Here is a 24,546-nt window from a genome sequence, read left to right as displayed (position 1 = left end):
CATACTGTAAAATTCCACAAAGTTGAAAAGTTTCACTCAAACTGAACACAACTTTCCGCAAACGGATTGCAATATTCGCACTTCCAGTTGAAACAATTCCACCGAGTTATGCAAAATCCCATCCATACCGTCTGCTCACTGACGTGAGGATTGACTATCCAGCTATGGGTAAAACTAAGCCACAGAAAGGGCCAAAAATGATATTCAATAAAAATCTTGTAAAATCACCAACACAAACATGTAAATCCCAAATGCAAAACATAATGGTCATTATAATAATAACAAGCTTAGTTCATACTGGAGTCCACCGTTAATGTGTATTAAAAGAACCTTTTCACATTAAAAGTTGTCATTAGCTTTTTTTATTAAAGAGAAGAAGTACACAAAAATGAGTTCTTCTAGTTTCATAGAAATGGTTATCTTTTTGTAAAACCGGCGCCTGCCAATATATCAACTTGTATGAAATATTTTGAAATTCTAAAGCACCACTCCAGAATATGGTCTTTATCGCTGCTTTGTTCTTGCCATTGAGCGAACGAATTTAACATCGGTAAACAAGTTTCACTTATGCTTAGAGAGCATATTTGCTCAACACTCCGAGCCATGTATCACAGACCGAGCAGGGGAAAAAAATAAATAAACCAAGGAAGAATCAACTAGTAGCTCGGTCTTCGGAGCTGGCAAGTTGGCGGCAGGTGCGGCAGACGGTAACCCGGTAACATCCGGTAAGGGCAAACGGCAAACGGCACTTGCTGTTCCATCCATCCATCTCCCGCAGAGCCATTGGCATTGGGGGACGAGGATGGCAGGCAGAAATTGTAACCCGATCAAGACGAGCGTTGCCGTCCCATACGGTGCACTGTGAAGTTACTGGATCGTCTCAAAGTTATTCCTGGGGCAAGAAGGAGAAGGCGCGGTGGAAGACATCCTTCGGTATGAAAATATAGCAACATATTGTTTCGAAAACTGCGATCGTCATCAAAGGCGATTGCGCTTATGCTGGTGGTACGATCGCTGGTACGACCCAGGCAACGGAATGCAGCTCGATAATGTCGATCGTAGCAATATGAGGTCTGGGTCGGACTTTCGTTACAGACGCTGGCCCAGAAAGGCCAGTCGACGATCGCGTCTGGTGGCGAATTGTCACGTCAGTTGGCTTTCTGGTGTTGATCATGTGCGTTGGTGAGGTGGTGAAGCATTAGAATCGTGTGAAGTTCAGTGTGATGTGAGTTCTGCCGAATCGTAGTGACTACCGGAGAGGAGGTCTTTGTGAGATGTTCAGTGAGTAAGTAAACGCATTTAACTTATTCTTTAGATTACTATCGGTCTAGTTAAAGCTCAATATGCCCGCTTAGTTGTTTTGTGACGAATGTCTTCACAACTGTTCCTTACACATGTTTGAATGTTCCGCTCGCCGATTTACTATATATCGTTACAACCGGCAAATCGAATGGAGCCAAATCAATATTTGTTCAATTCTCCCGCAAACCGAAAAAAACCCAGCAGCGTGGAACCAGGCAGCACTGCACGAACTTTATTTTTACTTTCGTCAATTTTTGCCAAACCCCATGCTTCCACAAAGTGATTTCCGGCATTTGGCCTAAATTTTTGCTCCACCGCATATCGTGCCAGCAGCAGCTAAAGCAGGCTCACGGAAAATGGGTCGTTTCCCGCGTGAGGAAATTGCGCAAAAAAAATGAAGTCAGGTAAACCTATTTTCCACGCAAGGGTTGCCCTTGCAAGCATCCCCATCCCCGTTCGATCGGTTGCCAATGATTCCCGTAGTACCATAGTAAATTCAGCAAAAGGCTGCGTGGTGACGGCCTGGAAGATGTGAGCCCGCTTTTGAGCAAAGAAAATTCACCCCTCTGGAGCTGAATTTGGGGGAAGAAATCATAATACAAAATTAGATAAGAGTGCTCGAAACGGGGGGAAATTAATTGTGGAACCGGGAAAATAAATCGCCGATGTGCATCCCGAGCCAGGTCTGAGGTCTGAGTGGTGAAAATCGAAAGCGTCACAAACCCGCCGGTAACTGACACCATCACCAGTCGTGTCGATACAGAGATTGGGTACACTTTAATGTCTTCATTGGGCAAATGTGAGCACTATGTATAGAAGCAACGAAAGCGATCGAGACCGATTATGTGCGGCTAAAGGAGTTAAGTGCTTGATTTGCAATGGATTAGACTGGATAGTAATTTGTGTCCACGTTATGAATTGTTTTTCAATATTGTGCTGAGGCGCAAAACTAAGACCGAATTGTGGAACTGAAATCTACTACGCGAACTTTAACTTTAAAAACTTCGAACAAAAATCGAACACCTACTAACCTCGGCCATTTGATTGATGGCTTTTCACCCTCCCCCTGGGTGCTTTCCGTGACACGATTAACACTCTGTCTCTATTTAAACCTACAATAGCCAGTCGCCCCCTCCAGCCCAATAGCACAATCGGTCTGCGTTCGTCACGGATCATGGGACACCATTGAAAGTGTCTTCCGGCACGGCGACCGAACTGGCGATGATCAACGATGAATAAATGCACTCCAGCCAGTCTCAAGCTTTCACTGAAGGAATCGGGTGTTTCCCGGCTGGCAGTGTCAAACCATTCCCCGGGGGATGGATTTGATCGAACAGAAATGTGTTAGCGACCGCACACGGTCAGATCATCGGTACACGTCACTCAGTCCTATTGGGGCTGGGGCTCTTTTCCCTGGGTGTTACATCGGGCGTATGTACTTTTACTTGAAAAACGCTCAATATTTCACCTTTGCTTTGCTGTCATCGGTTCCAAGAGGCCATTGTCTGTCAACGCGCCCTGTCGGCCGCGAACGATTCGCAGTGGATTAGGTCAACGATGAGATAACACGGAACACGAGAGATGCCGTCCTGCTGATGCAATCGATGAACTGTTGGGTTTTATGAAGCAAACATTTTAGGCATATTACTAATATACAAGCTGTATAAGTTATTGTCGGCCGTTTGACCAACAATAGCTCATGCTACCATTTCATCCACGAGTCACCCAGCGGCACGGTATTCTGCGGTCCAAGCGGAACGCAACGCTGAGACACCCATTGGTAGGGTTGATCATGATTTAGAATTTTATCACGTTTCGCTACCACCAAGAGCCCAGGCAAAGTCCAGGGCTAGCAGAGAAAGACTTCATTCTTGCCACGTCTAGACTAGGCGAAGAAGGAAAAAATCCGGGAGGTGTCCACGAGAGCCATCCGAAATATTGCACACAAAGGGATTAATACCACCGTCTGTCTATTGATTGTTGATTGCGGCCATAATCAAGTGCCAGGCCGCAAAGTTCATACCGGGTAGAATTGACACTTGATTAGCAGCGTGGGTCCACCCCAAAATGGGGTGGTTCTCGCTTTCTGTTTTCACACGGGAAACTAGCGGAACAAATAAAATACCAAGAATACGGCCATTATGATGATGCGCTCGTGCAAAAGTGCAACGTCTCAATAGATACTCGATACCGTCGCTCGGTCGGTCGGTCGGTCGAGTGACAGAAATGCAAAGCTAGGGAAAAACGCGTTCACACGACGAGCTAGTGGTGTGGCATCCGATGACAACGTGCACGCCTCATAATGCCCATGCTCATCAGAACCGTGGTTCGAGTTCCTGCCGGTGTGGTGAGCTGTGGAATTTCCTGACACGATATTCGCTGTCGCGTTGCCGGTCACACACACACACACCGGATCCAAGAGGAATGTTTGCTGAGCGGAAAGTAAAAAGAAACCCCGTTCTTTCGAACGGATGTACTCCTAGGGTTTGGCCATGCCGCGTTAAAGTTGCTGATACGATAGGAAAAGGGGCCTCAGAATTCTGGGAGTTCGTATTGCAAAACCGAACACAATCCAAGATCCGATCCGATCGTCAGCAACTTTGAGTGGCTTGGTGGTGGTTGTTGTCCAGTTTCAAGTCCGTAAATTGATCGTTTCCAGGGAAGTAGTTATAATCTTTTTTCTTTAACTATTTACCATTAAATATAATTCATGTCTAGAGGGGGTAGAAGAGATATTCATGTGACATCTGTGTCTAGACGCAATGCAATCCACCACCAAAGCGTCGTAGGCGTCGATTAGCTTCATTCAAGTAGTAAATCACCGTGAAGAAATGCAAATTAAAATGGCCGCTTGAAGGCTTAGGCATCTATGGCGGCCCGTGTATAGCGCCACCAGCGCTTACAAAACATGTCTCCCTCGGCCGAGATTGAGATTCTGAGCGTGATTTTTTGACCATCGGTAATTGGCTTGGATGGATGGATGGAGACCCTTACCCGGGTCCCTAACACGAAACCGGCCCAGTATCGAAGCGCCACCACGCTTTTACATATTCGCGGCACGACGCTTAACAGCCATTTAACAACGATCGGCGCGTTAAACAAACCGGTGGGCTTTCGAGGAAATGATAAACCAGGCGTCCTTGCGTCGATGCTCGGGCCACATGATCGGTTGCAGGCGATCCTTCTCCAAATCTGCCCCGAGACGATTTCGGGGGTTTGCTGATGTTCGTTGTGCTTCAAAGTTAGTGTGGAGTGATCCCTCTAAACTCACCAAACAGTTGCAAGATCGATAGCTCCATCCGGTCCAGAAAGAAGGCAGGTTTTTATTTAAAGTGGGGATCGCTGATGCCTGGGGGCCGGGGGAACCATTTTTTTTTCTTGATTTTCTAACCCAGAACTACAGCCAACAGATACACTCGCACAAAGGGTACTTGGTGAAGTGGTGAGAAATTCAACAAAAACATTCCGATTGCTATCGGCCGGCGAACGTTTAGCTAGTGAGCCCTCCAAATGCTGCGGGGCCCAGCCGGCCAGCCTTCACGAAGTTAGCAGCCTTTCGACAATTGGAGCAATTCAACGCAGCTACACACATTTGCACCCGGTGCAATTAAATTGTTGCTATTTAAAAGCGGCTCGCGCGTTTCGGCAGCTACCGTTGAACCGGAGGGCCTCGCCAGGTCCAACATTTCTCAACCGGGAGACCGGGGATTTTTAAGATCGATTATTGATTGAATTTTCTCACGTGTTCCCACATGCCACGGAGTAAAGGGGTTTGAAAGGAATGCCACAAGAGGAGCAAGAGGAAGAAGTAGGAAACGTTGAACCTGGCAAGCGGGGGTTTAGATATATTGTTGGGTCGGGTTTGGAAGAAGAAGAAGGGAAAATTAACGGGTCCGGCCAGATTCGGGCGTGTTGAAACACAGTTTGAACCATGTTAACGACCGTACGGCTCGATCTTTTCTGCGCTGAAGCCACACACACACAAACACAGTGAGACCCATTTTTGCAAGTTTTTGTTTAGTTTTGGTAATTGTTCTGGTTTATTGCTGAAAGAATAATTTATTTTTATATTAAAATTACAAATACGCTTCCAAAGTCAGCTGCTACAGCTGTTAATTACCGGTGTTCATTTAATGTTGCTTGAATGTTATCGCTTCATCATACCAGATTAACTGCCAGATATTGTCAAACTATTTGTCCTCGCCGAAGTTCTCAAAGGCCCTCAACAGAAGACTAAGGCTTGGGACGTAATGCATCTTGACACTTGGTCACTACTACCACTGCTACCACTACCACTACTGGCTACTCTGTCCCGATATAGATCCAGCGGTTCAGGCACACGATCGCCACCACCAAATACAGCCTACAAGCTGGCAAAATCATCCGCTCAGCCGCAGTGACACTAATGATTTTCGCTGCCAAAGATTCGACATCTTCGGGGGTCGTTTGCTTGATGGCGGTGGCGAGCTGTAAGCCGTTCGTGATGTCGTGATGTCAGTAACCGGTTGCTAGATCGTCGGATAGCAGGTTGCTAATGGTGATCGCTTAGTGCCTCGCCGGCTGCAGCAAAGCTGTTAAAACTGATTCGAACGAGCAGGTTGTAAACATTTTGTCCATCACCGACGGCCGATGGGAATCTAGTTGGGAATCTAGCTGGTTAACATCGAAAGAACACCGTCGGGACGGTGCGCAACTGTTCGCTATTTCAAGGTCTTGGAATGTTTTGAGAATAAGAATTGAAGAATTATTGTTTGAGTCCTATTAAACTGCTGAAATGGAAACATTCGACCCAAAGTTGCTAAAAATACGAGTCCTTGAAGGACGCCATCTTATAGCACAGCATGCACTAATGTCCCACCGGTCCTACGCTCCAAACATCTAATCAACCAACAAAAGTGACCAACATTTAAGCGCCAATCGCACACAACATTTCGGTTCCACCACGATCGATCGATCACCGACCAGCGCCAGTGGACACGAGTGGAGTCTCGCTGATCACTTTCGAGCGGACCGAGCTGCGGTTACAGTCTGCAGCCGTGCAGAGATTTATTGGAGCGGGCTTTTATTTGCTGTGCCTGTAGAAATGCAACAAGGTCCGTAATTTAGCTCGATGACGCCGTTGCAAGTGCCGTTGAGCCGGGCCAGGACGGGCGACAAAATGCAAAACCGCACGTGTCCGCACTGGACCGAGTCGTCGTCGTTCACCGAAAAGGGACTGCCCGGCCTGTTTCTGCGGCGGAGAGGTAGCACAACGAGAGCACCCCTTTTTCGGCGAGTAGATTACGGTTTAGACTTTCAACGGTATCCACCACGGGCTTGGGACTCCGGTAGCAGAGGCATGCATGGTATGCGAACGTGTGAAGGGCCCATCGAGCCATCGAGATGCTTTTGATTCGTTTTGGACATGAACATCGATGCAACGCTGCTCAACCTCTGGTGGAGTGTTACGGGATGAATATTGCACGGGGAATGTTAATATTGCACTATGTTATAAATTGATTCTCCCGCCGTTGGGTCAATCATGATGCCAGGTAGATTACGAGGATTCTAATATTTGTTAACTAATCCTTGTTCAATTTATTGTAACTTTCAGTTAAAGAAACTATTCCCAATCAACTCTCCCAATTCTGAGTGAGTTTCGTAAGTGAACGATCAGGAACCTCTCACCGAATCTGCTGCCTCCGTAGAACGTCCAGCTCGTATCGTAAGTCGCCACTTAAAAGGGCCAGTACATGGCCACGGGGGAACGCTGCTACGTTGCTTTCACTTGGTACGCTCGTACAGTAGAGCTAAAAGTAAACATAGATCCATGTGATGTGACGTAGTGGTACCCTCCCGTGCCTATCACAGCATGGTCCCATTAGGATTTCCCTGGCGCAGTCACGATGGAGGCACAGACGAGAATCTAGCCAGCGAACAGCAAAAGAGTTGCTTGACATCCGTGTACTGCGTGTGTGTGTGTGTGCTTAGTGTACGTATGTTCATTGAACCATGGCATGGCGAAACGGTTGAATGTCCGTTACCCGTCCAATGTGGTTCGAGAACGTATCGCTCCGAGCTGCATATTTCTCCCGCTTCATCCGGTTTCAGCGAGTACGGACCTGCGCCTAGAACAGCAAACGTCGCTCTTCTACGTCCAGCCAGCCCATCCAGCAGCAGCCGGAGGAGAAAGATCACCGATTTACCAATTCCCGTTAGGTCGTTGTATAATGGAGCCCCCGCCGGAGTCGTCCAGTCCACCGTGCCGTCCACATAGGCGTCGGAGTGTCGGTGGACGAGCCATGGCCGGTCCACCAAGGTCGGATTGGAACAGCTGGCCGAGGCAGCTGTGGTTACCAGTCGTGCTGTCCGGATCAGAGCGGGAAGGTGATAATTTTTCCACCAATCCACTGATCAGACTCCCTTCGTCTAACCCTCACCATTGTAAATATTTCAGATAGTTCTCGCCCAAAGAGACTTGGAACATCTGAGGAGCTGAAGAATGCAGAAGAAAAAGAGGATAAAAACAACAACAAAAACTGTACTACATCAAATTGAAGTCTTCCCTTTGGCACGGACGGACAACCGATAACCCCTCGGCCCGGGCAAGATCACCCCTATCGCAGGAACGGAACACATCGGTTGAGTAAGTGTCGGTTGGGCTTCATGTAAATGAGTCTAATAAGATATGATTGGCCCATCGGTAGGTAACGGCTACAGAGCTGCACCGGTTGCACACCGACCACTTTAATCCGCTCGTCTGAAGAATTCTGCACACTCAAGATAAACGGTCGATTGCAGCGATCGCTTGGAGTTTCGATGCGTAGCAAGGCTCATCTGCGCCATTGCATCTGAGATCGGGTTAGGTTCAAATTATCGACCATGATTATGCTTTTTCTAATCAACTTACTACCTGTTATGAAAAAGGCGGATCATAAAAGGGTCGATCGTAGATGATGCAACAATGCTGGGAGCTAAGCTTCAGCGTTCAACGCGTCAGAAAACTCAAACAACATCTCTCTTTATTAATTTGTCCGTAAAAATGACATCCAAATTACTTGAATCGTGTGACGACCAATTTGTCGGCCATAAACATTATACGATCATATTTGTCATTGTTTCGATCGGTTCCTTTTACCCCAGCAGCTCACACAGAAAGTGTCCTCGACAAGGCGTATCTGCCTAGCTCCTAACCGCTCGGGAAGGAAATCGTCAACCGTGGAAAGCTAGAACCCGATAGAATGGAGCATTAATATTAATTTCTGATTTACATTTCGTACGGTTTCCCTGTAGTTTGTGCGTGCCCGCCAGGCTCCGGCCTGGCTTCTCGAGTGATCCGAATCATGGTAGAGACATGCACTTCAGCATTTCATAAAACATGCTTCGTGGTTTTAGGGGGACGTCCAGGGTTTTTGGGGGACCAATTCAAACTGGAAAAGCTCCATTAAGAACCTGTCCGTCGCCAGTAACAGTAAGTGTCTCGGTCGTTGCACAGCCGCGTCACTTGTACTCGTTTCCTCGTTGGCCCGAGATATGTTCTCCACCTACTGATATGGATTTGGTTTGACAGAGTGCTGGCAACCCTGAGGTTGAGCTTTTTGCTGGGTAATGCATTATGTTTCGTTTTTTTTCGCTCACTGTTGTCCCTTTGTCGTGGTATGCTGTTCCATACGAGCGATTATAATTGCATTATGTAAGCTGCCCTCTAGGACTGTCGAGGGTCGCATCGAGTTGGAACCAGTTTGTATACCTTTACAGCTTTACAATACCGTGTTTACTTATAACTACTTGCATTTACTTACTTAGTTGAAGTTACCATCAATTTGCCACATCGAACACCAAACATAAAAAATGTTTCAGTTAAACATATAAATTTAGATTAATACTGAGGATAGACCTTTATATATCATAATTTAAAACAATTTGAGTAATAAAGCCCACCAAGAAACATTTAAATTTTAAGACTAATTTCAAGTGCTGTAATTCTTCAACGGCCTAATGAAACAATAATACGTTTTGTTAGGTCTTCACACGGCTGGACCGGGGTTGAAATCCCTTCTAGACCGCCTCCCCGTAAGCAGGGCTGACTACTTTGCAACGAGTTCTATTGCTAATAAAGAAAAAAAGAATCTCTAAAAAGGACCATTCTACTGCACCACACTGTTAGGATCATTTCTTAAAACTGTTTCCAAATTTCTAGATTTATAGAGCCTTTAATTTACTCGATGCTCTCAAACAATGACGTTAAATGTCTGAAATTGATCTGCCGGTGACCGGTTGAAGCTGCTTGATTGCTTGATTTAATTTTGCATGATCATACTGTATTGTAATATACCTTGAAATATTTTCTATAGCTCAAATTTGCTTCACAAATCCATACACGGGGTTTCTTATGACACGGAAAAAGTTGTTACATTATCAATGTTATGATTTTCGCATGTAAAATCACGAAACTCTTGACTTGGTGTACTTTTTTTGATGAGGTATTGCACGATATCCAGCAAGAGAGTATATATCCAGCTTCCTTGGCCTTCCAGCGCTAGTCTATGGATTTGCAAGCGCAAGACCTCTTTATATGTAAACCAGGCAAAGGTCCCTGAAATGGTTTACCAAACTATCAAAATGGCTTACAAAGATTGAAAGCAACGCTAATAATTTTGGCAATATAAATGGATGTCCTTGCATAAAGTTTAAAAGAGCTTCCCTGTATCCTCTTCCTGGAGCTCTTAGGATTGTGCACACAACAAGCTGCTTTGTGAGGCACTTCAAATGCTACGTTAAGGGCAACTTATTTTCCAAAGCACACGTGTGTAAGCGCTGATGAAAGGACTTAAAGGTCTAAAAGGCACCACGAACTATCAACTATCCGTAAACAAATATAAGCGTAACGTCCAAACAGAGCTTTGTGAGAGGATAAAGGCGATTTAGGAGCTTTTTTTTTAAACATAAATACTCCGTTTGGATAAACAAATTCTACAATTTTCATTATTCATATTAATATATAATCACTCTGGCTAATAATATATAATTAGCTGGCTTTAAGAATGAGCTTTAAGGTGGTCTTAACGCAAGGACGTTCTTTATGCAAGGACACCGACATAACGAATATTATAGTTTTCATAATCAATTTTCTAATTATTTTTACGACGCTTTAAGGATGATTAAAATGTAAAAACTGTTAAGCATCATGAAAATACATAATAAAAATATTTTAACTAAATACAGCTATACTATATGTCGCCAAGCCGTAATACTAAAAATATAAAAAAAATGATACGCCCATACTAAAGCTTCAATAAAACATATTTGAGACTAAAAAGCCTTGAAAATATTTCTTGGGCCGTGATATTTTATTTATTAAAATATTTGTCGTATATATATATATACTTCACAGTTGAGCTTAATAAAAATAAATGAAAGGTTTTTAAATAATATTTAATCATTGTGTTGGAAAAAGTCTCGTCAGGAATAAATTTAGGTGTACTTCATTAGCAGGATTATTAGGAAATGTTTGCCAAAATAGTGATATAAAGATAAATTTTAGTGCCAATTTCTTTACACAGCAGTAGAACCATTAGCTCCAATGGTTCCTCGCTTCCAGAAAACGAATTAGAAGGATCGGAGATGATCTCAAGTGGAGTTAAATTGTACGTCAGTCCGTGTGTTAAATGTTGTAAATTACAGTTTCCCTACAGGAGGTCGAAACCACCACGTCCTGTATCCCGGTCGTTCCTCCGGTGGATATTCCTCGATGGGGCAGGATTCCCCAAAATTCATTGGCCTTGGTCTGTTTAATTTCCCCACGGCACGAAGTACTCCTGACAAACGCCTTTTCGGTACTTGTACCGTGGCTAAGATGACTTAAACGAAATAAAACGCCAAATCTTTTCATTACGGATTCCTCCACAGGGCTCAACTTGACAAGGAGCCTGGCCTCGCAATGGTACCGAGCCTATCATCCCATCTTGGCGTACTCATCGTGATAGCGGTGTCCCAACCCCAACTCCAACAACAACAAAAATCGTGGAAACCCTGCGGTGAAACATTGATCATTTTGTGTGAGTGTTTTTGCGTGAAATTCTTGGTAAAATATCATTTTCGCGAAGGGCCCCATAGGTGTTTTGCAGCCAATGGCGCGTGTGATGGTACGAATGGCTTGGCGAATGTAAACGAAAGATGGGAGCTTAAGAACAAACAGCTTTGGTTAAGGTTTTTTGAAATAAAAAATATAATTTTTAGGAAGTTAAATAACTTATCAAATTTGGCTCCCGGTAAGTCATGATGGGAGATAAGGCTCCATCGCATACAATCTTTTGGCAATTATTAAAAGACTGCCGTTCCATACTTGCTATGGCATCTGCCGTGAAACTGGTGGAAAAGGAAGATATTTCCATTTCATTCATAAAGCATAACCTTTTCCGATGAACCCAAACAATTTACAGAAAGGAGAAATTTCAAGGTTACCGCCAGTGTTTCATCGGCGGCATGTGGGTGGGTGGCTGCCGTTTTCATTGGGGCTGGGGTTTCTTCCGCTGCCGGATGATGAAATTGGTGAAATATATGGTCTTTTGTTATTGTTACGTGTTCCTGGAAAGGAATCGGATGCTGCTCCGAGGGAGTCGATATATCGTCGTTCGCGAAGAATATTTTTCCGAGACTTTGTACTCTCTTGGGAGAGGAAGTAATACAGAAGAAAAAAATACGGATATTATAATTCCATCGCATCGGATGTGTCATCGAGTCAAGTTTTTTTTTTTTTGGATAATGATTAATTTATTTAATACAAATCTAATTGTGGGGCAAAAATACATAAAAACATGTTTATCAGCATATCAAATCGTACAAAATAAAATCGATTCTATAGAAAAAATACTTTAACGCTATTTTAATTAATTATTACGCTAAATTTGTATCCGACCGTAATTAAAAATACTATTTTGCAAAATTTTCGATCAATTAAATATTTTATTTCTGTTCGTAATAACCGAGCGCAGCGCTAATCATGAACCAGCACCATAGTTCCAGTACAACTGAGCAAATACGAACCAGAGATGATAGAGTGAGATAGAGCATACGTGAAATGGATAAAACAGGTAGCACAATATCAACAACAGCACAGGTTGAGTATGGAAGAGCGAACGAAGCGAAACCCGTCCATGAAGAATGCGAAAGAAACAGATAGCACTACAGGCGAATTGCGTATTCCCAAGCAGCGGAAGCGAGAGAGCAAAAGTTGAAAAACAGGTTTGACAACGTATATTCGCATTGTTTCCAAGAGAATTCTGAAAAATGCGTTCTGCTGCGATCGCTCTTGCTCTCACGCTCTCTTGCCGATTCGTTTTCTCAGCTTCTGAAACAGCAAAACATTTTAACCGTTTAAACGTCCGCTGAATTTTAAGATCCGCATCCCTCCATCGTGTGTTTTTCATCGACATTTGTCCACGTTTCGACCCACTGTCCGTGTGAGCACCACAATTTGCTCGCGTTAGCAATAGAGAGAGAGAGAGAGCAGCACGCGCATGAAAGAGAGCAACGAATGTTGTTTTGCAGGTTCGCAAACGGGCCTGCGAGAGGAAAAAAATTAGTTCTCTCGAGGAGTTCGAATGGTAAGCAGGTAGGGTTGACGTGCGTGCGTGCGTTTTGTCGTTTGCTGTTGAATTTCAAGACACACCACCGTAGAAGGCAACCTGCAAATGAATAGTGAATTTGTGGTTGGATAGGGATTTTGTTCTTAATAACCGCGTCGTAATCACCTGTGGGATGTTGTACGTATCGTGGATAGTGTTTGGTCAGCCGTAGCCGTGCGCAGTGCCGCTCCAGCAAAACTGAAAGTTGAAGAAGGATAACAGAAGATCAAGAAGAAGCAGAAAAGTCCCACACAGCGCCCGAGACCCTGAGCATCTGTCAATCATTTTCGTCCTCCAAAGTTCGGTGCGTGTGTGAAACAACAAAACATTGTGCGACCTAAGTGTGGCTGGTTTGATGGTGGTATTGTTGTTGTTGTTATTGCTAGTTCCTCTGGAATTCAATTTGGATCCGCGGCATTTCGGATTCTGCGCGACCCACAGGCTTGTGTGCGTGTTCGTGAGTGTGTGTGTGTGTGATCATGTGCGCAGGTATCGACAGAAGGAGATATGGTGTGTGAGAGTGAGTGAGAAACGACGGAAAATGCCAGCACACACAGGGAAGCTGGCCGCGTAACCCGGTGCACCGACGGCAGGATGATAATAAACAGGCAAAGAGTAAAAGCGTCCTAAGGATTCTTGGCGTGCGAAGTGGTGATGGCGTGCCTGTGAAGAAAGTGTAGGCTTGCTTGGATACAGTGCCGCCGACTATTCTGCTCGATAGAATCCGGGCCTGTTTTGCTACTTTTTATTCCCAATACCGTGTTCACAGAGCTTGCAAAAAAAAAAAAAATCACACACAGTAAACGCTCGTTGTATGCGTGTGTCTCTATTTCCCGGGTTGGGATCGCCACCGCTGCTGCTGCTGCTACTGCTCACTTATCGGCTGTGAGATAGTGTGTGAGCGTCGTATTCTTTGCGGGCGGTGAAGTTGTGTTGAACGTGGGGCCAGCGAGACGACGTCGTTTATATGGGAAAATGGGAACGTTAAGAACCCCTGTCCGCAGCAGCAGGCATTCCGAGCAGCAACTTTGTGCTGATACATTTTCCAGCACGGCGCACCGGATGGAGTAGCGCGTGATAATGCATTTGTCAACTGTTAAATACACATTATGGCAGTCTCTCAAAGCGGCATTCTAGTCACAATGCGTAGGAAAAATGTTTGGTGAAAAAAAGCGTAATTTATTTACGAGCTCTCGCTAGCGCCAATCTGGCGCGGATTGAGAATAGGAAGAAAAGTAAAGTAAATAAACCGTAAAATAAACAAATAAATAGCTAAACAAACCCAACGCCAAAATCAGTGCTAAACATCATAGCAGGCGAAGAAATCCGGTTGACGGCGCTAACTGGCTGATGCTTTGAAAGCGTGAAATTAAAAATGGTCATTTAATGTTTGCTGCGATATTTTACCTGTTAAGTTGGTGAAAATGTGATTGTGCTACTTATTTATATTTTAATCAAAGCAATGTTTTTTGTGTGGTTTCCATAGTTGCGTGTGTACGTGTGTACGTTCCATTTCGTGTAGTAAGTGTATTGTGCAAAAAGTGTTTCCAAATTGTTCTGAAGAAGTTTTAATGTGTGAAAAGTGAGATTTTCCGTATACCGAAACGCGGACGTCAACAGTGCAGTGTGCTTTCTTTGATTGAAAAAGGATTAATGTGCACTGTTGGCGTGCCAGCCAACTTACAAAGCAGCCCAGTTCCGGCAATCGATTAATTTCTGCAGAGAAAGGATAATAAGCACGAGCGAGAGAGGCAGCGAGCGAGAACGAGAGAGAGAGAGAAAAAAACGATAGAAAAGTATTATTCCGGAAGGTATAGCAATATTTATTGATGATCGGCTTGTAGCTAAAGGTAAGTTGGATTTTAGAATGGTAAGGAAGTCTTAGAGATCAGACTTCTCACTTTTACCGATTTTCTCAGGTCATTGAATAAGTGTCACCATGCTGTCACCATATGTAGTTCAGGATAGAACAACAAGACAGAGATTGCTTCGATATGGTGTTATATCAATATCACTAATTGCTATAAACATGGAAAAACTTGTTGTAAGGATTGAAAAATGCTGTATTACAGCTAGCCTGTAGAGCCCTTAGCTAAGGAAATAGCTATCCTTGTACTTAACTATTTTTGTGTAGACGAGAATATTGGCACACTTTGCAGTTCCCGTTTAAATAGGTTCAAAGGGCCTACTAAGTTCATTCCATTCCTTTCAGTAAGGAAACTGGTTCCGTATCGTTCCGAAACAAAGGGATATACCCTACATTCATTGTATCAAAAACAACAGGTAGTTCAAGCAAAACTCCTTGCGAATGAGATTTATTTTCCATATTTATTAAACTTTATGCTTAAAAAAGGATACTATTCCATTAATTTCCTAATGTCTGCGATGTGCAAGAATTGTAACATATTCAGCAAGTTTCATGATATTTACTTAAGATTCTAAGTATTCAATCAGAATAAGACAGGGTTCACATGGATCGGTCCAGTGGTCGAGATTATAGTGGCGCCCGGTTTGCTCTACACGCTACCACCGGGCAGGCATCAAATCCCAATACGACTGCGACAGCTTAGAAAGGACTGACATCCGGCTATATGGTATCAGTCAGTTACGGGGCTCAATTATGGGGAAACGTTATGGATTAGATTTCGCACCTTAGTCCTTTCTTGTGAAAATCGGCGCCGTAGTCGCAATTACCACCGAGCCACCCCGTCAGTCAGACTATAATAGGCCATTGTATGCCGGACATGACGTAGCAGATCTTTACTTCAAGAGGAAGATGAGAAGACAGGCTTCGATTAGCAAATAACAAAAAAATAAATAGGATTCTTCCAATCACCTCCGATTGTTGCGAATGTAGCGTGCATGTTGTACGCCATGTTCAACCTGTCGAGAGAACAAAAACAAAACGTTTGGTAGTTGCTCACTGCCGGTATGCAACATACAAATGCCGTGTGCTCATCGTACCGTGCAATGATCTGCTCGAATAGCCGACATTCAATGTCAAGAACAAGGAAGTTGTTTGATCGAGGATCGTTACCGGAAGAGGCTTTAATTGTTGGGGTGAAAAGTTAACAGCGTTATATGGGGATATAAAGCATGGATAATGGAAGCTTGCTAATTTCGGCCACGAAGGGTTCTGATGCTGCTCTGTACATATGTATTTATTTGCAACCATTGAACGAAATGTGTTCGTTATCTATTTACTATTCAAACGTTCAATAATGGCCTTCGAGTGGTTATTTCGATAACGCATTCCTATTTCGTTATCGCGCATAAGAACGATGTGGTGGTACTGTGCTGTGCTGAACTGGCACTTGCACGCGGTTAGATTCGGCAAGACCCCCAAGGCGACTCTGTTGATATAATTGTGGTCTCGGTTCTCGGGGTTTCTTCCTCCCGATGTGACCCTTCTTTCTGTGGTGCTGTGGATCGAAGCAGTACAGAAATGGGTTGAGAAACAAATGAACTATAAAAACACATAGAGACTTACACACACACATTCGCGACTTGATTAAACATTTACCCACCGTATGTATGCCGTTCCGATGCCGGTTTGTATGTGCCGTGCTGTGTGAGGTGATGATGTCACCTTCTGTTAAGACCGTGCTGAATTTCTTATATCGCCAGGTCGTAGCGTTTCTGGTAAGATGTTTGCCGTTGGCTTTCGGATGCAAACATTGTTTCTGGCACAATACACTTGTTTGCTTTTTTAGTACACTGAAGAAAATACAAGCAATATTTTAGGTTTTTTTTAAGTTGCTAATCTTTTTAATTTCATATAAAAATGTATGCGAAAAACTTATCGTACTAGTAGCATTTCAAATTTGATGCTATCGGAAATTCTCGATTTTTGTGTGTAACGACCATGGTTACCTGGGTCACCACCACCTTACTCAAGGCTCACCTGTGCACTACTTGGTTACGATTGACATGCTCATGTTAGCCGTCTCCAACAATCCTTGCCATCGAAGAAACCATGGAGACAACATGTCGTGTCGTGGGCCGTATGTAGTAGTATCTACCAAACATAACATCTCCTGGCCAAAGTGAATGACTACAAATTAACAATAAGCAGTGGAATTTCCATGGAAATGTAATAGAGAACCTTCAAGGCAAAGCTGCCACGGCTCACGGACAACGCATCAACTGGACGTTATTATTTTCGTAGGTGTTGACGTGTGATACATTCGGAACGGACGCTATTATGTAATTTCGTTAGGGCGCCCATGCCGTGCCGCGATATGGTGGGCAAGACGTTTTGCAATATAAAATTACTCACTTACACACCTAGCGTCATTTTAGTCAATGGTGGCAGTAGATTCCGTTTTCGATGATGGTCATTTATCTCGCACGCCTTGTGAAGGCAGGTCGTTTGCCGTTTTCAAGATGCGATAAGCTCGTTTCTTTTTTGGAATGAGTTATTCTTCATGACAAGTCCGATAAAAAGAGCAGGTATTGCTAATCGAAGAATACGAACAATGTTCGGGAATACTGCGAATTTCATAGGTTCATTCCTACCGTTCTTAGTTTTTGTGTTTGTGTGTTTGATTGATGAAGATAGCTTTATGAACAGATTCAAACCGTAATTCAAACACAAACAATACCCCTGCTTACCCTTGATGGGTGAAGCTTTCTACCAACACTACCATGCTTCTTGCAACGTAGCTTGGAAGAAGATGATGGACGAAAGAGCCCCTTTAAAAATAAGCTTCTGTTTCGTACCTTCTGGTTCCAATTATTCGTCAAGATCATGCCAAGGTTAGTAGTGCTCGATTTGGGTATCGCATTGTTTAGCTAACTCATGTGGCAGCAAGACTTGTTTTAAAACCGTTTCCATTCTATTAATACACCACGCAAGGGTTCCAGCATTCCTTTTAAAGACGCAAAAATTTCCTTTTTCAGGGCAAGACTCATCGCATTATGCTCGAATCACTCAAATTATACTACTTTGAGGACAATGTGAAGCTCTAGGTCTCTTGGTAGCTTGGAAGAAGAGGTCAATTCGAGTACGATGTCGCTTAGTTGACGTGATTCGTTGGACATCGATATCCGTTGGACGACTTAGACGAGGAGGACATTTAGAAAGAAAGCTCTTTGGACAGCGACGTACCTTGTGATCGAGAATTTTTTCATTACAATCTCGGTTTTCAATGACCAATCAGTGGTCCAGACTATTACATCCTACCAAGAGTTTTTAGTTTGTAGTCACATCAAATTCCTGATTCCTGATTGTGTCGTTTTGTTTCAAAACAGAATTAGTAAAGTTAATTCCTGCTTGATGGATGGATGCATGACACTGTCTAGACAGGAGCACATATGTCCTTGTTTATTGGTAACGTTGATTGCCCTTACGTAAACGTTTAAATGTATGTTGTCCCTTCTGTTCTGTTTCTGTTCCACCATTACAAAACCATTAACTTTAGTAGCTTTCTTTGTGTGATTGATTTGGTGTCCATACTTGAATGACGGGTAAGACCGGGGTTCAAAACCCATCCGGACTGTTCACCCATAGTGAGGACTGACTATCCAACTACGTGATATCATTAAGTCTAGTTATCCAGACATGACAGGCATGACCTAAGAGGTCGTTAGGCCAAGAAGATAGAGGCAGAGAGAGACTTGAATAACGGCAATCCTTTGGAACCTTATTTCTTGCACTATAAAAAAGTTTGCAATATCGTAGGAATTCCTGCATGATGTAGAATATAGATTTCAACCAGTATGAATTGTTTTCTCAACTGTGATATATTCCGAAACTAAACAGGTGCAAAAACTCTATCTATGAATTTACTAAATGTGGTGTTCAAATCATATAAGAAAAGATAAATTAGTGGATTCAGTGAACAATCCTTCAGTGAGAAACTTGTAAGGAGCGTCGAGAGGGATATTTACAGCCAATGCCTGTACTTCCTATCCTACAGAAAAACTGTTCCATCATCCATGAAAAACTGGCATTCTTATGTCCTGCCACCCGTTTGTAGCATCATCGACTCCCTTAAATGTTTATGATCAAAATCTTACCCGTTTGGTGGTGTTGGTTTTGTCCGAACGGTAAACAATACTTACACAGACGCGGAACGATTCAGGGTGTAGGATAAAGTGGACCCACATAAAAGGGCGTTTGGGTTGTGGTACTAACATCATCGCATCGTATTATGGTGGAGGGTCTTCTTCGTGTGTGTTATGCACGGAACACAAGTAAGTCGATAAGGATGCGTCTGCGCCTTGATAAACGCATCCCTGTTTCGGCGTTAGTTAGGGTGTGCTGGTGTGCGTGTTCCACCCGTACATAATGTTATTGAGTTTGCCAGAATGAAAGTGCAAGGGAGGACTGTGTGTGCAATTTCGCTGCGGACCACCATTCATAGCAAGGGAGGATCCGTAAGTAACCCCTCTGGTAAATGTTTGGTCGGTTTTCGTCGGTGCCTGTGTTCGAAAACCCGCTGCAGTTATTTCTGGTGCCTAGGATTGTTTCATAATAAAGGAATAATCAATAGTATCTACATTCCTTCGTTGTAGCATAACCTTTGAATTATTCCAATTTTTGTCAATGAGAAATTGCTGTCCTACGCCTGTGCTAATTCGTTTGAGGCGTAATGCCTTTGTTTTTATGAAACAAAGTGGCGCCTGTGTAAACTTCAACATAGCACTCCCTATCACCGATAGTAAAAGAAATCTGAAACTAGGACGAATTACTTCGTATGTAGAATTTTGAAATAAATCTTCCTGATCACCTCAATTTTACTTTGTTAATTTATCACTTAACTAACAATTTGATGCAATTCATTAACATAATAGGAGCGATCTCAGTTTTGTGATGAGAATTAAGAAAATTTTATAAATAATGCAAATGGCTCGAAAGTTGTTGATATCTGCTCAGGGAGTCATCCTATATAATTTTTAATAGATCTATAACCACTGTCATGAAGCTATTGTTTAAAGCAACAAATTCTGTGTTAAATATTTACTGTAGTGTATCCCAAGGATAGAAAAATGAGTACCACTTATACTCACAAATATCAATAACGTTAAATGTATTTATTCGTTTGATATAACTTTGGTGTTTATTTGAAAACTTTGAAAGTATTTGTTGTTGACTGACATATAAAGGTAGCAATACGTGCAGGGAATGAATGTTGATGAAAACCTGCCGCAGACAAGTTTTTTTAAGACTTCGAGGCAGAAATGTTTAAAATGTCTCCAACAACTTTGAAACGAACTTATTCTGTCCGACACCGGCAACTAAAGTGTTGTCCCGTGTTGAGAGTGTGCCATTTTCAAAGCCTTTCTTGAAACCTTTAGCTTGACAGACTGGAATTAAAAATAATTCTTGAAGATTTAAATAATCTGCTTAGGTACAGAAAAAACGGGCAGTCTTTAGCTACCAGATATTAAGTAATGAGTAATATTTCCGTGTTCGTGTTAATTCTTTGCTTCTTCCTTGGCACTACAACCTCGAAAGGTCTCGGTTTGCCATTTCTGGCTTTTTGTGGGTTGATTTTAACCGTGGTTGAATAGTCAGTTCTGCATCGCATAACTGTGTCCCATCTTCAATATTTCAATGTTAGGACTTCAATATTTCAGATGGAATGTTTAAAAAGTTGAGACACATTATGCATGCTTGATATAAGATATTTTTTTTATAAATCTTCAGTAAAGATGAAACTAATCTTACTGCGAATTATGTCAGAAATTGGTATAGTTTCCGAACTAACCTTGGCGGAGAAGTGAATTAAGGTGGTTGCTGTCGGCATTGCTTCTATATCATTCTACCTTCCAAAAGAATGTTACCCCTACGATTCAGGGCAATTCGGAGGGAAATGCTAATGCACAGTTGCTGGTCGATGACCTTTCGTGTTCTACCTTAGGAGATGGAGTTCTCCCAAAGCCCATAATCATCCGCCCCGCAGGATGTAGCGGTGGTATGGCGGTGGCCAAAGTGTACAAGCAAGACAGAAATGTGAAGCAATGGCAGCAGGAATAAAATAATCTTCAGCTCTGTTGGCGTGCAAAACGTGCCATGATGATGATATAGCGCCAAGAAAAGAATTGCACCGACCATCACTATCATAGAAATGCGACTTTTCTCGTATCATCATAATAGAAAGATACGTGTGGTGTCTACTGTTACCGTCGCGAACGAAGCCTTTGTTTGCATAGAGCAGTACACAATAAGGATACAAAGGCAACATTCTCGGCAACTAATGGAGCAATTAGATTTAGCGTTGTTTTAATGCTTCGTGTAATACGAACACTGAGCAAAGTATTTTCAAATATCAGCAAAAGTTTTTATTTACTTTATTTTATTTGCTAAAGCGTTATTCAGCACCACTAATTCATACAATCATTCAATTAAAGTAATTCTTGGCATGATATGTTTCGTGACGAGCAACACGTATGAACCGATACACCCTAGTCAACTATTTACATCCTGTTTTTGATGATACACTTTACAAGGCACAATTGGTAGAGTTGAAGGGTGATTTTTGACTATGTTACAGATATAATAGCTACCCCTTATAAAGGATATATAAATCGAGGGTTAACCTTCAACTGCTATTTGCCGTTTGCTGATCATAATACATTTTTATTTAAATTTTATTTTGAAGAAACTCCGGCTATCATATTGTGATAATAGATGCACGATATGTTTAAAATTGAAGAGTTTAATAATAAGACGACTACTGTGAGTACGTCATTGGGATAGCATTTACAATTGAATCTTTTCTTTTTGAATTGAGTGTTCGTACCAAAGAAATGTACCATTTATTCCTCTTATTCTTTGGAAGTACTGTATGGAGAGATCTTGGGCTTGCAATTGCTCGCTTCTACGACTATATTTTACCAATAGTTGGAGATTTAGTCCTGGTGTTCTGACTTCAGACGGACGTGATTCGGATGGAATGTGTCCCTATCGGGGAACATTTGTTTCTTACGAAATGTCTTTAATATACCTGTAAATATGTGCTGAAGCAACCACCATATTTACATTAACATGTATAAAGTTACTTTGAAGAAAGTTAAGGGAAGTTTTTTGTTTTCCTCAGTACATTCGCGTTATGACCCAGCCATTTCTAATGCGTTACTCATCCGCTGTACTTGAGTGTCGCATGACTTTCCACTACGGCATTCGTCTCAAGTGCTTCAATCAGCGTTAGAGTTATTGACAAACAAATGTGATAAAAGTGATAAGGTCACCATAAGATCTTTGCTTTTATTTGCACATTTCCTGAGATCGAAAGTACAAACACGTGGAATAACACACATGCCTCGAAATCAAATCATAAGAATAGTTTACCCTTTTACTAGACAATTTTCTCGACAAATTGGAAAATGATATGTTACCCGAAATTAAATAGAGCATTCTTAATCAAGTTTGAGGTGAATAGTTTTTTTGTGACATAAATATTTATGACATTGGCTCGTGAGAGTATCGGAAACTGAAACAGAAACAATTGCACCCAGATATCATATTAACCGTGAAAATAGTTTGAAAGAGAAGCGATGAACGTTTATTAGTTCGATATACCCGAACCTGCGACATACATTGAATCATCAGTATGGGCACATATAGAAATAGAAAAGCGTGAAAAATAGCACAAACTGCTGTACCGACCACTCAAACCTCAGTCGCGCAGCGTGTGGTTGACTGAATGCTTTGCAGGAGGCTTAGGATTAGCTAACGAAATCGGTGCCTTCCATGCCTGTTGTTCCGCGTCTAAACAACAACCAAGAAGAATGTTATATTATTCTGTTACATTCAAAATTTTCGAAGACGAAGAAATAGTGTTGAAGGTGTGGAGTACGTTTATTTGGGTTTTATTAAAAACTTGGGCATTCTGTTTCAACCTCCTGCTGTGCGTCCATTGTATGGCATTAATACTGGAACTCTTTTCGCATTCGTTATTAGTTCATCGTTTCAGCTTAGAATAATCATGGTCAAGAAAGATTCCAACACGAATGAAAAGTGTCTTTAGAGGCAATGCTATTACATGTTTCTAACGTTTGTTTTTGGCTTATTTTTCTCTTGTGGCAAGTAAAGCTTTTTATAGCACCGGTTTTCATACGGCAGGACCTGGGCTCAAATCCCATATGGACTGTTCTCCCGTAGTGAGGACTGACTATTTAAGTGCTTGGTATTACCGTCTCGTAACATGATCTTATTGCTAGACCTAACAAAGATACAAAATAATTTATCCTGAAACATCGCAAAACTCCTCCAATCTGTGCAATGTCGCATAAAATGCAAGCTGCTTGCAAGAATCTCGTTGTGCCGCCTTATTTCTTCCATTTGGGGTTTGTTAAGTTTTACATAATGCTGATGTATGTATGTAAGCCTACCACCATCACCACCATGCGGCGCGCTACAAGAGTGGCAGGAAACGAGTTGATTTACCGTAATATAATAGACGTTTCGCTATTCCGGCCATTCGATTTTGGGTAGTATGGTCCAACATAAAGTTTTCAAAAAAAAAAAAAAAAAGGAAAGAAACCAAAAAACAAACGTTCATTGTGGTGAGAGGAGGTTCGTACCTTGTGCGGTAGACGGCAGCACTTTTGAAAGTCGAACATTCCATTGGCAGGCTTGCAATGATGCCTTTCTCCGCTTTTTCCACCGAAAGGGTCCGTTTATAGTGAGTGTGAGCAGTTTTTGAGAGCATTAGCGCGCGGGGTTCGACCGACCGACAGCCAGAAAAGTTAAAGACTCAAGATTATTCGTGTTTGTGTGTGTAGCTGCCGGCAAAGTGTTAAGGCATTGCCGCCGCTCCTTTAGATACATGTAATAGGCCGAAGCGGTTAGCGAAAGAACTGATCGAAGCAACATCACTATGATGCTGACTAGTTCGCAATTACGGTGCTTAAATAATCGTGAAATTGTTTCGATTGTTTTCCAGAAGCGCTGTTTGACACTTGAAATAGTGGAGCAGTAGTGCTGCAGTTGCTTACGGCAATGTATTACAATGTGTTTATACGTGTTTTTTTTTTTTTGGTAGCTTTAGCCTTTTTGGCACACATTTTTTTGATGTGCTAAGTAACATGTTTGAGCCTAACAGATGTTAATCTTGAAGGTGTTTTGTCGGGAATTGTCGGGACTGAAATCAGATCGTTGTGCAAGGGATCATTGTCAGAGCGCACAAAATGGTTTTATTTGAAGTAAGTTTTGTTTTGCACTGTCGGACTAGAACGAACCCGTCAGAATTCAATCATGTTTTGATGTGGTGTTGTTCACGCAAAATGTCATATTCACACGTTTTGCTGGTTGATAGTTCTTTTAGGCGAGAGGTGCATGCACAGCTATTCGGCACGATCAGACGTAACAGTCTGTGCTACCCCGTTGGTTTTACAATTTTTTTATGCGCGCCTGGAGCAATTATGGCAATAAATAAACAATGCTTAAAGGTTTAGGTATTTTCTTATAATTTTAAATGGTTTAAAAACAAAACATCATGACTGAACCTGAGCATGCGGCTGAAAGCTCGTGAAGCCGCTGGGTTCTCAGTAATACTCTAAAACGATTGCTTTGAGTATGGCAGTGACAACAGATAAAACGTACACATAAAGCAAAAGCTGACTTCTGATCGGTCTTTTATGAAAATATACCACAACAAGAAACAAAAAAAGTACCCTATCATTCGGT

At 42.5% G+C, this 24,546-nt stretch overlaps 2 protein-coding genes across 9 annotated transcripts in view; both read left to right on the top strand.

Annotated features, from left to right (window-relative positions):
• The first annotated feature begins 1,108 nt into the window (after positions 1–1,108).
• LOC118507383 lies at positions 1,109–9,243 on the top strand. 2 transcript variants are annotated; one of them, XM_036045837.1, is made up of 3 exons: positions 1,109–1,281; positions 6,896–7,668; positions 7,739–9,243. In XM_036045837.1, the coding sequence occupies exons 2-3, from the start codon at positions 7,299–7,301 to the stop codon at positions 7,837–7,839; spliced, it is 471 nt and encodes a 156-aa protein (XP_035901730.1). In that variant the 5' UTR covers positions 1,109–1,281; positions 6,896–7,298; the 3' UTR covers positions 7,840–9,243. The 2 variants fall into 2 exon arrangements, with proteins under 2 accessions (XP_035901730.1, XP_035901729.1); XM_036045836.1 differs by having other exon boundaries at positions 1,109–1,285.
• A 3,618-nt stretch (positions 9,244–12,861) lies between these two features.
• LOC118507382 (SH3 and multiple ankyrin repeat domains protein 3) overlaps positions 12,862–24,546 on the top strand; it is a 51,418-nt gene continuing 39,733 nt past the window's right edge. For 6 of the 7 annotated variants that reach the window (XM_036045835.1, XM_036045834.1, XM_036045833.1 and 3 more), the window contains exons 1-2: positions 12,862–12,895; positions 14,395–14,758. The gene's annotated coding sequence lies outside the window, so the exon portion shown is untranslated. The remainder of the gene's footprint in view (positions 12,896–14,394; positions 14,759–24,546) is intronic. The other variant, XM_036045830.1, reaches the window with a different exon arrangement.

This window comes from Anopheles stephensi, chromosome 2, assembly GCF_013141755.1.
Source record: "Anopheles stephensi strain Indian chromosome 2, UCI_ANSTEP_V1.0, whole genome shotgun sequence".
Classification (NCBI taxonomy): Eukaryota; Metazoa; Arthropoda; class Insecta; order Diptera; family Culicidae; genus Anopheles; species Anopheles stephensi.
The sequence above is the reverse complement of the archived record's forward strand: the minus strand, read 5'-3'. Positions and strand labels throughout refer to the sequence as shown.